This window comes from Gnatocerus cornutus, chromosome 2 (genome assembly GCF_029298725.1).
Source record: "Gnatocerus cornutus isolate USDA-ARS CGAHR chromosome 2, icGnaCorn1.1, whole genome shotgun sequence".
Lineage (NCBI taxonomy): Eukaryota > Metazoa > Arthropoda > Insecta > Coleoptera > Tenebrionidae > Gnatocerus > Gnatocerus cornutus.
The window spans coordinates 2823139-2841094 of record NC_142234.1 but is presented as its reverse complement, the minus strand read 5'-3'; the positions used below and the strand labels follow the sequence as shown (position 1 = coordinate 2841094).

Here is a 17956-nt window from a genome sequence, read left to right as displayed (position 1 = left end):
AAGTTACAAGACAGAAGGCATTTTTTCCAAAAATTAGAACTTTTTTTGTTATTTGGCAATTTCATAAAAATGTCAATGCCATTGCTTAAAAAATTTTAAATTCTAGACACATACTGCGTTTTAAATGCTAACGACGCAAAGAATAATACATTTAAAAAAACTTCTTAATGATGATGAGTTCTTAATATGCTTATGGACCAAAAAGATTAGAGGGAGGAAATCTTTGAAAGGATTGATTAATTTTTTTTGGAAAACACAATGGGTTTTTGTATCAAACACAAATACTCGCCAATCTGTTGGAAAATTAGCACAAAATGGCGATAAAATTAATTTTTCTCCAAACGTCACAAAAAGTCACTATTTTTTAGTCGTTTTTAGACAGTAAGGTAACCAATATTTTTCACAATAAATGTCATCAATGACAACTACATGCATAGCCATCCATGTTTTTAGTTCGATTTGCGTTCGCTTATTGTATTAAAGTGGCTCGCAATTTTTACGCTACGCTTCGCCTCGCTACTGCAATTTTATTTACTCGACAAAAAGTACCACTTTTCTGCCTTGTCACAGAATCTACTATTGTTGTATCTTTACTCGAATTTTATTGCCGGCAATTTAGTCACGTAACCGATGAAAATATCACTAATTTTTGAAAATTTTATTTGGGGCAAAAAGATTATCTAAATTCTTCTTCTAAATTTATTTAAATTATAAAAAAACTCAACCAACAGTTGCTGCATAATTTTTATCCTCGATCTTCCATTTTGACCAATGAAATCATTTAGAAACTACTATTTAAAACTACAATTTTGTGGGTATTCAAATAAAAAATCTAGAAAATTTTCAAAATTTAACAAAACATGAATTTTTCTATTTCTAAAATCAGCCCATATTCTTTGTCATATAACACCAAAATGGCAAGAGACAATAACTTGTTTAACATTGTGTTAAAAGCAAACTCGACATTTATAATTATTACAATTAAAAAAAAGTTGATTTTAATTTTTCCTCATTTTTCGTAATTTTTAAAGTTAAATATCTCGGAAACTATTTGAGATATTGAGATGCGGTTTGCGCCACTTTTTCTCTCGGCTCATTTTACGTTAGAAAATGTTATCAAAAGCCCAAAATTCGATAGTCGATTTTTCGCGAAAAAAAAATTCCGATGAAAATTTTTAATTTTTTTATTTTTGGCCATAACTCGTAAACTATTTGTTCGATCGATCTCGAATTTGGCCAGTGGATAGATTTCGAGCTCCTCTTTCGACTGATGTACAAACAAAGCTATTAAACGTCGTTTTCATTTTGAAAACATTGATTGAAAATCACCCTAAAATGACGTCTTCAAAACAGTTTATTTATTAAGCAAACTCAACAAATTTGGGTCTCATTTTATGCAGAATTTTACGCTGAATCCAAAAACATGAGAATTTTTAATTTTCGTCAACAAATAACTGAGTTATGGCCGATCAAAATTTCAGAAAGTTGATTTTCATTTTTCTTCGTTTTTCGTAAATTTTAAAGTTAAATATCTCGGAAACTATTTGAGATATTGAGATGCGGTTTGCGCCATTCTTTTTCTCGGCTCATTTTACGTTAGAAAATGTTCTCAAAAGCCCAAAATTCGACAGTCGATTTTTCGCGAAAAAAAATTCCATATTACAAAAAATATATTGTATAAAAAAACACTGTACAAAAAAAAGTAGTAAGAAAACCTACACCTAAATAGTTTTGACTATTTTGACTGCAATAAAATATTGGCGCTTCTAGAGAAGAATGAGCACTTTTTTATCGTTAGTTTGAGGTTTGACTTTTTATTTAACCCAGAGAACATCGAAGTAAATGAAGATGAGAGATCGAAATTTATAATGCTTTCACAAATAATTCGGAATACTTATTTTAAAGAGCCTAAAGTTTAAAGATTACCAAATCTCAAGTGCCCAAAGGATGTAAATGTTAATGAAAATCTATGGATGAACAGGGGCGACATTTTTCCAGTGACTCCAATTTTGGTTTCATATGTCATGAATTTTATTCGTTTTTACAAATGCTGGGTAAGTAATTAGATAATCTAGAGAATGTGATAGACTTCAAAATGCAAAAAATCAACTAGTTTATAAAATCTAAAATAGATAACATCGGTAGAAAGGCAAAACAGAAATTGATTGACTGATTAAATTTTACCCACATTCGAAAAAGGAAAAATCTCAAAAGAATGAATCAAGGATCGACAAAGGATCAAAGAAATTTCTGGAGAGAATCTTAAAATATCATTAAAAAAAATTAATAGAATGGAAGAATTTGAAAAAGAAAAAATCTTAAAAATAAAAAGTGAAATTAAAAAAATCTTCAGAAGCCAGGACGAATCGAAAGAAGTATTTAGGGAGAATCTAGGAATAAATAATTTATAGAGAATTTAGAGATGACCTCAAAAAATTGAAGAGAGAATCTAAAGAGAATGTAATGAAGAGAACATAAAGAGAACCTAAAAATCCAAACAATCAAGAATGAAAAATTAAAGTTTAAATTTATGTTGAATTCAGGTGACTATAGCGACCGTAAATATTTTCTTCAGTATTTTTTTACAAGCAATCCAATATTTTGTCCTGCTCCAGGGACCTCACCCTACCTTAATCCGTCTCTGTTTAGAACTAAAACTAACATAATTACTTCGCGGTATGTTAAAAATCAAAGAACAAATTTAATTAAGCTTCAAATAGAAACAATGAATCTACAAAAAAGTCATATATTTTATACTCATCGAATTTAAGAAATGTAAACTAAAATTGAACTTGCTGATAATTCCCAATTTAAAAACAAATTTCTGAAATATATCACTTCTTTGTCCTTGCAAATAATTAAACATCTCCCAAACGGACCATTTTATGTAGAAAATTAATTAATTCTCACATGCAAGTACTTCCATAATAAAAAAATGAAGCGTAATATTGAAACCCGAGACGTCTTTTTCGATTTCGGAGCGCCCAAAACAAAGAAAATAACATTCAAGATCAACGGTTTAGACGTCTAGAAGCAAAGGCTCTGTGGAGACGTCAAGTCAATTTGAATCATTTAGATAAGAGCAGTCATACAACGTTTCACAATACCGATTTAGTTGAATATGTAGTTGTTAATCCCTTCGTGTTCACTTTATCTGCTCCATCTACGTATTTCATCAAATTTATTTTTAATTACGCGCTATACAGAATCTTCTCTGGTTAATCAATCAAATAAAAATAAGCAAAAAATTTAAGCTGACATTTGCAGCAATTAGTAAAAAACACATCAACGCTCTTTCTAGAAACTAATCAAAACGAATTATTGTAGTGCGGATTTGACTATTGATCGTATCTAATTTTTTTATTATATTTATTATTATGTGTACTCAACTCAGATGATTAAAAGCACAGATAAAATAAATGAAGTGACTCACAGTAAAAATGTGATTATTGATTAACATTAACACCAAATTTTACTTACTTGCTTCTTTATCAGTTTTTGCCTCAACCTTCTCGTTCTCTTCTGCCAAAGGCAAAGCGGCTTCTTTGCTTGTGTTGCAGCCCATTTTCTCAAATGTTTTTACGCATTTTCAAAATACCAGTATTTTTACGTCATAACAAGACATCGTTAAGACTAAAAATGACAATGTTTGCATGTAGTCAAATTGATTTTCGTTTGATTGGAACTACTTGCGTAGGTAAATAAAATTGAGGTAATAAGCAATGGTTTTTACAGAAGCGTACATCAACCCATTATACTTACTCAAGGTCCTACATGGAAACAGATTATATAATTTATTGTTGCGACAAATGTACCTTTATTTATTGTTTATTGGCAATGCACTAGTTGCATTTGAAGAAAATTTCAACTAGAAAATTGCGCATTTGTGTTCATGTCAAATTGTAAAGAACTGGAACCCTTATTTCATGGGTAGATTATGAACAAACAAGGGTGGTTACTAGCCATTCAAAATTTTCCCCGAGCTTGCGCTTTCACAAACGCCATGAGTCATCGCTATTTTAATCTTTTATCAATTACCAGGTCCGTCCACACCCAAAGCTCGAAAAAAATTCAGTTTCACGCAACACGACACGCGTTTAACTAGGACGCTTCCAGGGCGGATTCACCCCCTTTTTACCCTTTAATTTAAAAATCTAGGGACTGTTCGGTTACGACGTTGGCAATTTCCTAACCTAACTTTCCGAGAGTAAACAATCGTTTTGTGGTGTTATCGCCGCCCGAAAAAACTTCAGTTTCGCGCAACACGACACGTGTTTAACCAGGATCGCTTCCGGGCGGATTTATCCCCTTTTTACCCCTTAATTTAAAAATCTAGGGACTGTGAGGGTACGACGTTGGTACTGCCAGTTGTCAATCTCCAACACGCGAGCTCTCCTAACCTAACTTTCCGAGAGTAAACAATCGTTTTGTGATGTTATCGCCGCTCCCAATTCAAATCCGCCCCCAGTGATTTTGAAGAACGATGGGGAAAGTCAGTGACCTCCGATTCCTCTTGTATTTGGTGAAAATCGCGTATCCGCGTTACAATGCGCAGTGTTTCGTTATCTACATGATTATAAATTATTGGGATGTTTTGAAACAGCGACAAATATTTACTCTGAAGGCCGTTAGTAGCGGATCTTTGGCCGACTTTGTTGGAAAAGGTGTTTTGTGGGATGTAGATAACGCTGTTGTTGTAAATATTTCTGGACAAAACACGCTTAAATGCGCAGTTTTTCATCACAACATCACAAGGAAAGTCCACGTTGTTCCGAAGCAATTTGATAAGAAATTTGAGGCCTTAGTGAGTTTTAATTTGCTACATAATGTTAAAGGAGCCAGTAGTTGCACCTTTGGAAGGTGGGAGAATCAGAACTTGAATTTTGCTGAGGATGTGGAATTGTCTTTGGTGAACACGCCATGGGATTGGAGTCAGCAGCTGGTGGATCATTGCTTGAGAAGTTATTTCAGTTCTCCCAAAATTGTGTATGTTGGAGATGTCATTAGCATAGATTTAAAGAAACATGGACAGGAGCTGTTTTACCAGTCGCAGAAAATCGCTGATGTCGGCGGAAAACTCTATTTTAAATGCAACAGAATTAGTTATAACGGTAGAGCGAGCAATAATGGCTATTTGTGCTCGACAAACAAATCTACATTGCGACTAGGCACAAATGTACAAAGTTTTATCCCTAGATGTATCAACCAAGTCTGTGATAATCTTCTTCCATGTCCCAATGGTCTGGAAATTTACTTTGAAAGCATAAGAAAAGCTGTTCTTTCTTTCATTAAACAAAGTAGGAATTTTCTTGAATTAACTCCAACTTATTTGTATTTTGTAGGGCAGGAGAAATTTTTGCCGGTGTTTTTGTTGGAAGGCCATAAAGGAATAGGGAAGCGAATATTGGTACAGTGCGTTTCTTCACATTTGGGAATGCATTTGTACACAATAAACAATTTTGATATTTCAGCTAATGTCTATGCACAGAATGAGATCAAGCTGAAGAATATTCTTTTTGCGACGAAAATGGTCGCGCCGTGTGTTTTGGAGGTCAGGAATTTTGAGGTGAGATTGGTAACAATTGTTTTAGTGTTTTTTATTATTTTCTACATATCTTAAGTCAACACGATTTTATTCTGTTTTGCGACGATTCATTATTCCTCATTTCCATTGTACCGCTTTTTTCATTTCTTTCTAAATATTTCAGTGTTTTACAGGCTCAATTTGTTTGTCTTTGAGTCGTTTTATTGGAAATTTTTTCATTGTTTTTCATTTATTAATTAATTATTGCTTTGTTTGTATTTCTTGTGTACAAAATGGTGTTTTGACCTTTCTTAACAAATGAAAATTTTGAAAACTCGCCATAACGGCTAAATTAGGAATGCGAACGCCGACAACAATAGGATACAAAAATCACTAGAGAATTGCACAAAATTTACTCTAAGAAAACATAAAAAAATTTACTTCCATTTTTTTTTTTTTACCTGAGGGATTAGTACGGGTGACTCACTGAACCTGACTTATAACAAAATAATGAAAATTTTTAAAAATAAAGTAATTTTTGACAGCGTACTGTCAAATACAGACAGAGCGGGATGTCGGTACTTGAACCATACTCTTAAATTTTTATGAGAGATCGGGATAAGTTCGTGAAACAGAGTCTACTTGAATAGCTTATATAGAGCATGATATTGAAGATATCAAGGAAATACATTTATTTTTAAGTATTTATAAACTTTGATTAATTTTACATTGAAAATGTAAGGTTTTTTTGTAAACTATATAAATAGAAATACAAGGTGTTGTTGTTTCTAGCATCAAGGGTTCCTCTAGAATTCCTGCCATGTCGTAATTTGCCGCTATGTTTTCATTGTAAATATAACTATGTTTAACTACACTTAAAACGACACTCACGTCAACGACGTTTCAGTTACGATTTTGTTTCCAAGTCTTTGATTTTTAGGTTTCTAACCATAATTAGAACAGTTTTTTTGTCAAAATTAACTTTGCTCTATGATTGAGGTTAACTGCAAATGTCAGTCGAAAACTTTAAACCCTCATTTGTAATGAGCGGCAAATTTCTTTGACATTTCATAGCCACCTTTGATGCTAGAAATATTTATAAACACCTTGTACAATGCTTTAAAATTAAGTTAGAAGCTTATTTTTTATAGATATTTCTTTAATTGGAACAAGAAAATTCGTTATTATCATTAACAGTGATATACCTCTATTTGGTTTCAATTAAAAATAAGGATTTTTATAATCAAATTTTTAGGTCGAAACTAAATTAAATTTTTGCTTTTTATTTAAGATAAATTAATTTAATCAATTATTTTCAAGTGCAAGTTAAATGTTATTATTAACGATTAATCCTAAGATGTTAAGTTTAGGGCTTCTTGTTTTCATTCGTGGAATAGACCTAAAAGTAAGGTTGGGATAAAAAATGATGTTAATAGGATGTAATTTGAGATATTATTGAACTTAACTGTAATAATTATTTTAAGACATAAGGTGATTTCAACATCAAAGATTAAAAAAATAATAGCAATTAAGAAAAAATGTAAAAAGAAAAGTAGTCAGGAAGATGATTTTGGGTCAAATCCACACTCAAATGGGGATCTTTTTTCTCGGTCAGAAACAGTTTTTTTTTGAAGTTAGATTTAGGACGTTAATTAAGATAATTAACCTATTATTGAGTTAGATGTGAAATTGGCAATCTTTTGGGTAAATCTAACAATGTGTATTTTTATTTAGTGTCAAACCTTTTGCAAAAACACTGTGTTACACTGTTATGCCAAAATAGTTCAGGTAAATTTGAACAAAGTAGCGGTTCTTTAAATTCCCTGTAAAAAATTATAAAGTGGATTTATTGAGTTTTAAAAAATAACTCCTCGTAGTGTAAAGCATATGCAAATAACTAAAAACAGCGTTTTTTTTTCAAAAATATTATGGAAAGTACTTTCCTAGCAATGAGTGTTATAGTTCGTTCGAAACGTTATTAAATTAGCTTTTTAAAACAATGTCGGTCATCTCATAACTTTGCTAGTTTAAGAAAAAATTAACAAAATAAATTTTTGCACTGTAGTACTTATACAAATATTTTTATAAGAATATCTTTAAATCCGGACATAATGAAGCAAAATGGACTTAAGATTCGGGTTCAGAAGGTCATTCTAATTTTTTTTTCCAATCCAAAAAAAGTTATGAATTTTTCCAAAAAATGCCATTTGAAATGTACTTTTCAGAAAAAATACAAAAGAAAATTAAAATCATAAATTCAATAAAATTTGTGCCATTTTTGAGAAAAACCGTTATTTTCTCGAAGTTCGCCATTTTTTATTTCTTATTTAATTTTCTCAAAAAAAAATTTCAATTAATTCTGCGATTATTAAAGGGCCGATCTTTATTTTGATTGGTTTGGAAGATGATTTTTTTCCGATTTGCTTTGTGGATCAAACTGAAGAAGAAACGAAATAATGAAAAAGGTACCTGAAGTAATTACAAAAAATGTTCAAATGCCCTCCATTGGACGATCCAGTTCAGTTTAATCTGTAAAGAAAACAGTTTTTAAAACTTTAGGTTAATCACAACACTTTTGAAGAAACGACTCACAAAGAATAAATCAATAAAATAAAATCTAACTCAAAATAATCCAAAATTGAACAATTTGGCACTGTAAAACCGACATTTCTCGACCACGATTAATGTTAAACTGGCTGGAACTCTAATAAAGACATTTTTGCTACTTGTTTATTCCCAACTTTTTGATGGCCTGAACTGAGCTTGACAATGAGCTGACTTACCCTAATAGACCTCAGTGTGACGTTTTGGAACGTGAAATTTGGCTATTATGTCAAACTGCTTTTTCTGATATTGGGGTTAAAATCTTTGCACTTTATTCGGGTACATTCTGTATTACCACAGTTACGTATTTAAATGGAAATACTGAAAGTTTTGGCTTGAATTCAGTTTTGTGTCTAATTTATGAATACATATTGTTATCAAAATGTGTTTTTTTTTTTTGAAGTATATAGTTTGATGTTGTTTTTCTAATTAATAGTTCTTCTGTTTCTTCATCTTTGAGTTGAAATTTTTTGGTTCTTAAAAAGTATTGTTAAATTTGTGTCTTTTGTTCTGGAACGTTGTAATTTGGCAGAGGTGTAGAGCTGATCCACAGTTGTAATTTTCTTAAATTATTCAGGTGTTTTTGAAATGCATGTACAAAACAGTTCTGGGTTATTTTAGCAGTATGAAGTATGAAAAACCAATTTTTAAGTTGTTTTACTTGTTTCCTAAGCAAATAGAAACTCGATTTTTTGTACACTTTTAAATCAATGGCACACAAGCAAATTTACTGAAATTTTTGTCATTTCATCTCGAAAACAAAAATACTTTTACTAAAACTTTTTTCTCTTAATAGGCTCAATTTGTGACTCACTCTTTTTGTACATGCATTTTAAAAACACCCTGTATTGCTCCAGCCAAAACATTACGAAAATCACGCATTTTTATTTACATTTTTTTTGCAAAACCGAAAAATTCAAAAATGAATTTAGTTTTAAAATTTTGTAATTTAGCACAGTTAAACTACTCAAAAATGTTTTTCTACAATTTTGATTACTTCACCTAAAAAAATATTATACAAAAGTTGCATAATATTGCATGATATTTTCGAATTTTCTAATTAATTTATCAAAGTTGTCAGGCTTTTCAATTTTGTTGTTTTTTCGATGTCTTCATTTTATTTTCTTTTTTGTTATGGTAATTAACTGCTTAATGTAAATCTGGGACTTTTACTTTTTTTTTTTTACTTTTAATATCGATTTTGCCGAAAAAAACATCGATTTTTAATATACAGGGTCCGGCAACACTTGTGTCCACCCCCAAAATCGTCTTTAATTTTAAAGAGAAAATTTTGAAAATTTGCATACGCTCATAGTTGACAAAGCTCTAGAAGCGGACGCAAAAATTTGTCTTTTATCACTGATAGTTTTGGCGTCGCGACGCCTCAAAAATATAATTTTTAGTTAATTGTGAGGGTTTGTGATATCAATCCCTAATTTAACTGTTTTTCAATATAAATGTGTTAAAAATATTTCAGTTGTTATTTTAGATTCAATGCAAATTGTTTTCAAAATTTGAGAAAAAAATGCTGTTTTGTCAAGTTAGTTTCCAATTTCATTACGTCAAAGTTGGGAACTGCGTTTACACCCATCTGTCAACATCTTGTGTCACAAATGACATCTATCTTTTGGCTCATTTTAGATTGTAACAAAAGTCTTAGTTGGTGAAATTATCGCTTTGTCGATGTTAATTAACGATTTCTGGTGTCCATAAAGTGCAAAATGCCCGAGTTAATCAAAATTGACCTTCATAAGAGTGAATGAAGTGACTTGTGAAATTTTGGTGTAAACGTAGTTTGCGGATGCGCTGTCATAATTTTGAAAACTAACTTAATAAAACAACGTTTTTTTCGCAAATTTTAAACACAATTTGCATTTGATTTAAAATAAAAACTCAGATATTTGTATCACAGTTATGTTGAAAAAAAATTGAATTCGCGAATATTTCCGCAAAAACTCAAAAATCGCTAAAAATTATACCTCTAAGGCGTCGCGACGCCAACCAAATCGTGATAAAAAAACAAATTTTTGCGTCAGCTTCTAGAGCTTTGTCAACTATGAGCGTATGCAAATTTTCAAAATTGTAACTTTAAAATTAAAGACGATTTTGGGGGTGGACACAAGTGTTGCCGGACCCTGTATATGGATATTTTTATTTTCGATGTATCATTAAAAATCGATAATTGTGGTTTCGATGTATTTATGTATTTTATTTTACACTCTTGATTTTGGTGATATTTATAAAGAAGACTGGAATTTAATTTAAGGGAGTTATATTTTAAAATTTTGTTTATTCTTATTAATCTCGAATTTGTTTTTTTTTTATAATTTATTTACTTATTAATTTGTTTATTACTTAAGGTTTTTATTTATTTTTGTTTTTCACAAAAAACTATGCTATATTGAGTTTTTTATATACTATTTTTCAAAGCCGATGGTTTCCTTGATGTACTGGAGATCGATGTAATTGTGCTCTTGTTGAAATTGAGTTCAACATCGATTTTTTTACTCGATTTTCTCAGATTTAGCTTACTGTTGTTTTAATGAATTATTTTTAATTGGACTAGTTTTGTTTCACTTGTTAATTAATTTATCTTGTCATTTTTTCCTTTTCTTCTTTAAATTGTTTTATTGAAATATCATTTTTTTTCCAGAATTTTGGCAAAAATAACGAAGGTGAATACGACGACAGAATAATAAGCCACTTCATCAAAGAACTACGAAACCTTTTCATCAACAACACGCACCCAGTTGTAATATTTTGCTGCACCAACGAAAAAAATATCCCCTTAAAACTAAAACGCGTCTTTTTAAAAATTTTCGAAATTAAAGCCCCCACTGATTCAGAACGGGAAAAAATGTTAAACTGGATCATAAAAAGCAAAGACTTGCAAACCAACGCCGACATTAACAGTCTCGCTAATAAAACCCACGGATTTGTTTTGGAAGATTTGCGAGCTTTAACAGATTTTGCTTTGACAGAATTTTGCAGAGATGACAAAATGTTGAGCGAAGATTCCTTGTTGAAAGCTTTAGGTGTGTGGGGTTTAAAATGTTGTTTTTTTTCTCTATGTTTGGTGTTGTAGAATTCATGCAGTCTAATTACAACGACAGTCTGGGGGCCCCGAAAGTTCCGCAAGTAAAATGGGACGACGTAGGAGGCCTAAACGACGTGAAGGAGGAAATAATAAAGACGATTAAACTGCCGCTGCAGCATCCGAATTTGTTAAAAATTAGTGGTCTGAAGAGATCAGGTAATAAAGTCGTGCTCTGCCTAAGATGAGTACTAGAATTGTTACTCGTAGGAATATTACTATACGGCCCCCCTGGCACCGGAAAGACTCTTCTAGCCAAAGCCGTCGCCACCGAATGCGGCCTATGCTTCTTATCGGTCAAAGGCCCAGAACTCTTGAACATGTATGTCGGTCAATCCGAGCAAAACGTCCGCGATGGTACGTTTTCCCCACCTAAAACTACAGTTTACCAAACGCTCTAGTGCGGTTATGGCTTTGACTTTTTAAATCACTTAACTGCAAACCCGCATAAATTGGGTCTTATCTGGCATGAAATGATCTTATTATCTCACGTAAACTATAATAAGATAGCCCATTATTCTGTTTCATTTAATCAATTGCTCACCAAAAGGAATAGGTAGAAATAAATGTGATATATTAAGAATAGAATAACAAACAAAGAAAGTTTTTTCAAAATAACAAAATACAGTTAAAATTTATAAAACTCAAGTATCAGTCACTATCTGAGTCTTCCTCTAAATTAACAATAAGCTCCGGCTCAAAATTTTGTCTATAAATATCTTCTTCTTTAATTACATGCTGCAAGCAGTTTGACCAGTTTGTGGCACGTATGGTTGCAACTCTTCCGCAAATTAAAGCCAATGTGGGAGATAGCAATCAATAAATAGAAGTCTAAAATCAGATAATTTCAAAAATTAATGATAATTTATAATCATTCATCGCTTTAGATAAATTAATGTCGATAATAATTTCAGTACCTCAGAAGCCATAAGGGTCTATCTCCAATTGTTGTGAAAAATGGGTAGAATAATGCTTTTTATTACTCTTTACATCTTCTTTAAAACAGAGAAAAATAATCCCCATTTAGAAAAATTTAGATCACAAAGAAGAATGTTTAGAAATTTTTATTTGGACAACTGTGAAAATGTCAATTTTTTTCAACACTGTAATTTTGTTATTTTTAGTGCGACAGGAACAAAATTTATGCATGTTGTTTCTTTTGTTGGGTTTAGTAATATCACTAATTTGCAAAAATTTAGATCAAAAAGTCGAATTTTTAGAAATTTTCGTTTTAAGACCAAAAAAATACCACCAATTTTTTTTAAGATTCTGTAATTTCTTTATTTTGTATGCGATTTTGACATTTGTGGAGATTATCACTCTTGACTGTCTTATTAAGAGCGTCGATTTAGAAAAATTTAGACCAAAAAAGAGAATTTTTAGAAATTTTGATTTTGAGGAGCGAAGAAAAATTTTTGGTTTTTGACCAAAAAAAAAATGTGGCCAACATTTTTTTAGTTCTTCATTTTTAATGCCATTATAACCAAATTTTTGAAGTTTATAAGTCTTGACTGTCTTATTAATAGTACCAATTTAGAAAAATTTATACCAAAAAGAAGTATTTTTAGAAATTGTTATTTCGAGGAGCAAAAAAAATTTTTGTTTTTTAACCAAAAAAGTGGCCAAAAATTTTAAACGACCTGTAAGTTCTTCATTTTTAATGCCAGTATAACCAAATTTGTATAGTCTATAGCTCTTGGCTGTCTTATTAAGTGTACCGATTTAGAAAAATTTAGACCAAAAAGGAGATTATTCAGAAATTTTTATTTGGACAACTGTGAAAATGTCAATTTTCTTCAACACTGTAATTTTGTTATTTTTAGTGCGACAGGAACGAAATTTATTCATGTTGTTTCTTTTGTTGGGTTTAGTACTATCACTAATTTGCAAAAATTTAGATCAAAAAGTCGAATTTTTAGAAATTTTCGTTTTAAGACCAAAAAAATACCACCAATTTTTTTTTAAGATTCTGTAATTTCTTTATTTTGTATGCGATTTTGACATTTGTGGAGATTATCACTCTTGACTGTCTTATTAAGAGCGTCGATTTAGAAAAATTTAGACCGAAAAAGAGAATTTTTAGAAATTTTGATTTCGAGGAGTGAAGAAAAATTTTTGGTTTTTGACAAAAAAAAAATGTGACCAACATTTTTTAGTTCTTTATTTAATGCCATTATAACCAAATTTTTGAAGTTTATAAGTCTTGACTGTCTTATTAATAGTACCAATTTAGACAAATTTATACCAAAAAGAAGTATTTTTAGAAATTGTTATTTCGAGGAGCAAAAAAAATTTTTGTTTTTTAACCAAAAAAGTGGCCAAAAATTTTAAACGACCTGTAAGTTCTTTATTTTTAATGGCAATATAACCAAATTTGTAGAGTTTATAAGTCTTGACTGTTTTATTAAGAGTACCGATTTAGAAAAATTTAGACCAAAAAGGAAAATATTTAGAAATTTTTATTTGGACAACTGAAAATATCAATTTTTTTCAACACTGTAATTTCGTTATTTTTAGTGCCACAGGAACGAAATTTATGCATGTTGTTTCTTTTGTTTGTTTTAGTAACATCACTAATTTGCAAAAATTTAGATAAAAAAAGTCAAATTTTCACAAATTTTCGTTTTAAGACCAAAAAAATGCCACCAATTTTTATTAAATCCTGTAATTTCTTAATTTTTTATGTAATTTTAACCAAATTTGTGGAGATTATCACTCTCGACTGCCTTATTAAGAGCGTCGATTTAGAAAAATTTAGACCGAAAAAGAGAATTTTTAGAAATTTTGATTTCGAGGAGCGAAGAAAAATGTTTTTTTGACCAAAAAAAAATGTGATCAAAAATTTTTGACGACCTGTAAGTTCTTCATTTTTAATGCCACTATAACCAAATTTGTGGAGTTTATAAGTCTTGACTGTCTTATTAAGAGTACCGATTTAGAAAAATTTAGGCCCAAAAAAAGAATATTTAGAAATTTTTATTAGGACAACTGGGCAATTGTAAATTTTTTCAACACTATAATTTCGTTATTTTTAGTGCGACAGGAACAAAATTTATGCATGTTGTTTCTTTTGTTTGTTTTAGTAATATCACTAATTTGCAAAAATTTAGATCAAAAAGTCGAATTTTTAGAAATTTTCGCTTTAAGACCAAAAAAATGCCACCAATTTTTTTTAAGATCCTGTAATTTCTTTATTTTTTATACGATTTTCACGATATTTGTGAAGATTATCACTCTCAACTGCTTTATTAAGAGTGTCGATTTAGAAAAATTTAGACCGAAAAAGAAAATTTTTAGATATTTTTATTTCGAGTAGCTAAAAAAATTTACAAAAAAAACTTAAACGCGCTTTAATTTCCACATTTTTGGTGTTACAAGAATGAAATTTGTGGGAGTTTTTTAAGGTTAAATAGTCCATAGAAGTTGATAAATTTCGGTTAATTTTTATGTAAAAACATTGTTTTTTTTTAAGTTTCTCTTACTAAGTGGGACTTAAGTCCAGATAATCTAATGTTTCTTAAGTGTAAAAATATGCCAAAAAAATTTTTGAATCAAAGGTTACTGCTATTACGCACGATTTGAAATAACTAGTCATCAATAACTCGTAATTCGCTCATAAATTGCATATTTGAAAAGAGAATAATACCACCACAGTGATTTTTTAATTAGAAAACCTGTTTTGTCAATTTTCTCGACACTTTATTTCTTCTTTTTATAATTTATGAAGACAAATCCTTATGCTTCTGAGGTACCGATTTATTCAAAAAGAATCATTTTAAGAATTTTTTTTATCAGAATGATAAACGCTAGCTACTTTTAGGAATTTCATTGTTTCGATTTGTAAGACTGACCAGGTGGGTAAAAATATTTTTCACAGATTTAAAAAGTCAAAGCCATAACCGCACTAGATCGTTGGGTAAACTCTACAGTGTGTTTAGTTTTTCAAAGAGCCCGAGATGCGTCCCCCTGTATAATCTTCTTCGACGAATTAGACTCGTTAGCGCCCAACCGCGGCGCTGCCGGTGATTCTGGAGGCGTAATGGACAGAGTTGTGTCGCAACTTTTAGCGGAAATGGACGGATTAAATCAAGGAGGGACGGTTTTTATTATAGGTAATAAAAAGTAAACAAAACTCGAGTACTTTTCTTCCAGAAAATGGGAATTAATTTGTGATGAAATTATGAATTACAGGTGCTACTAATCGCCCCGATTTAATCGACCCCGCTCTCTTAAGACCCGGGCGAATCGACAGGTTGCTGTACGTGGGCCCCTGCATTGACCGCGCGTCGAAAATGGCAGTTTTAAAGGCGTTGACGCGAAAGTAAGACTTTCTTAAGCAGACACTGTACTGAAATGAACGTAACAATTTTAGATTCCATCTTGAAACGAAGACAGTCATTGATGAAATCGTCGATTTCGTTCCAGACAACTTCAGCGGCGCCGATTTTTACGGCGTTTGTTCAATTGCTTGGATGTCGGCAATGAGAAGAGTGATAACGAATTCACAAAATAGTACATGTTATCTCTTACATAACTCAGTCATTCGTTTTACTATTTTATTTTTAGCGCCCGACAACAGTGGAAATGTAGCGTCTGAACATATTGTTGTCACTTCACAGGACTTTGAATCAGCCATTAAAACTGTTAAACCATCAATTAGACAAGAAGATTTAGAATATTTTCGTAAACTACAGGCTGAAGCGAAGTAAAAATCGTGCCACGGCCTTGTAGATAGGAGTGGTAGAAAAAACAGAAAAACGCAAGCAAAGTTCATGGTGGTGAGGACAGAAATCATTTGTGATATTTTGATTTGGTTGGGGAATAAATGGCTCAAATCAAAAGTAATTGCTTTCTTTACAAATACTTTTCTTAATTTAGCACAAAGTTTATCATTGCGACATTAATTAATTGGCAATGACATAAAATTTTTATTTAGGTAGGCTTTGACAAAATTCACGTAAGTCGAGAAAAAATTTGACAGTGGTTTGACATTTGTCATTTGATTTAATTTCAATTAGTTTTCAATACATTATTGATTCTAGAGAGACACACGATACATTTTCTCTTATTTGCACCTCGTAATGTTACATATTTTCATCAAAAAATTGAGGTTATATCAAAAACAAAATAACATCTATGTTTGTCTCTCTCTTTCATGGCCTACCCTAAACAAAATTTTGTTGCTCACATGATACAATGTGTTTATAAATGTTTCTAGCATCAAGGGGGGCTATTTTGCCGCTTTGTTTTTATAGTGTATATAACTATGTTCACAATTATTTCAAATGTCACTTACGTCTACGACTTTTCAGTTACGGTTTTGTGTCAGAATTTTAGATTTTCCAGGCTTCAAACCACAACTTCAACAGTTTGTTTTCAAAACTAACTTTGTTCAATGATTGAGGTTAGCTACAAATGTCAGTTGAAAAATCTAAACCCACATTAGTAGCGAGCGGCAAATTTATTTGACATTTCATAGCCACCCTTGATGCTAGAAACATTTACCATTTACCTTGCATAATTTACGTGTCACTGAATATCCACGAGACGTTTCGTGATTCTCTGTTGAACAAACTGAGTAAGTAGAAACTAAAGTCCGTTTTTTTATTAAAAAACCACCAACACCGCACTCTCCCAGCACTTTACAACCGGCAACACCGTCGATGGTCACTTTTTGGTAATAAAATCAAATAGGTTAGCTGCCTAATTGACAATTTGATTACACAAAACGGCCTTTCAAGCTGTGCCGAGTCCTTTCACTATTAAATCATTTGATTTGCAATCCAACAGGCTGTAAAAGAAATGTTTTTAACGGAAACACTGCATAATTTTCAGAAATGTCAAAAATTTGACAACTATTTTCTCACCAAAAATCTCCCTAGCCAACGTTGCCGGTTGTAATGCAGGAGAAGATTGCGGTGTTGGTGGTTTTTTAAAAAAAAACGGACTTTATTTAAAGCTTTACAGGAGATCGTCATATCTGACACTAAATATTATATTAATGTAACTTTTAAGTTGCCTTAACAGTTTTTAGATCTAAGTAAGTCGAGAAAAAATTTGACAGTGGTTTGACATTTGTCATTTGATTTAATTTCAATTAGTTTTCAATACGTTGATTCTAGAGAGACATACGATATATTTTCTCTTATTACCTCGTAATGTTACATATTTTCATCAAAAAATTGAGGTTATATCAAAAACAAAATGACATCTATGTTTGTCTCTCTCTTTCATGGCCTACCCTAAACAAAAATTTTGTTGCTCACATGATATAATATGTACTTCCCTATTTGTGTCAATAATGTCATAATTAATGTAAATAAATAATATACTTGAGCGAATTTAAAAGTATTTACTCTAGTTTAGGGTAGGTCATTATCAGGATTTCCGGGCAAACAGCCAAGAGTCGTAAACAACATGGGTGGAAACTTCTTCCATGTATTTTAATTATTATTTGATTAATTTCAAATAATTTACTCTTAATTTTTTTTTTTAATTTTCAAATGTCTTCTCATCTTTGAATTCTGGTTTTCGTCTTATTTACTAATTTAGATCTTATAATTTCGTGACCTTTGAGATCCGCAACAGATTCTGTTTTTGGATTAAAATTGCTTCCTCTCTATCTAAATCCGAAAACTTCAAATTTGCTTTACAAAAAAATATATTTCCACAAAAATTTTTGAAATTTTTTTATTTATATTAGACCACCAAATGTGTTTTTAAAAGATCCACAT

At 31.0% G+C, this 17956-nt stretch overlaps 2 protein-coding genes across 3 annotated transcripts in view; one reads left to right on the top strand and one right to left on the bottom strand.

The window, feature by feature from the left end:
* LOC148178147 (uncharacterized) overlaps positions 1–3872 on the bottom strand; it is a 36161-nt gene extending 32289 nt beyond the window's left edge. Inside the window, exons 1-2 of the mRNA XM_088031301.1 lie at positions 3763–3872; positions 3481–3633 (exon numbers count right to left, since the gene is read on the bottom strand). Of these exons, the coding sequence (XP_087887427.1) occupies positions 3481–3565 (85 nt within the window). The 5' untranslated portion in view covers positions 3566–3633; positions 3763–3872. The remainder of the gene's footprint in view (positions 1–3480; positions 3634–3762) is intronic.
* Positions 3873–4254: 382 nt separating this feature from the next.
* Positions 4255–16071, top strand: Pex6 (peroxisomal biogenesis factor 6). Of its 2 annotated transcripts, XM_088031297.1 has the most exons (9): positions 4265–5297; positions 5343–5566; positions 10782–11163; positions 11214–11381; positions 11433–11579; positions 15161–15334; positions 15414–15543; positions 15595–15734; positions 15789–16071. In XM_088031297.1, the coding sequence occupies exons 1-9, from the start codon at positions 4484–4486 to the stop codon at positions 15929–15931; spliced, it is 2322 nt and encodes a 773-aa protein (XP_087887423.1). In that variant the 5' UTR covers positions 4265–4483; the 3' UTR covers positions 15932–16071. The 2 variants fall into 2 exon arrangements, with proteins under 2 accessions (XP_087887424.1, XP_087887423.1); XM_088031298.1 differs by lacking the exons at positions 15414–15543; positions 15595–15734; positions 15789–16071 and having other exon boundaries at positions 4255–5297; positions 15100–15330.
* Positions 16072–17956: the final 1885 nt, after the last annotated feature.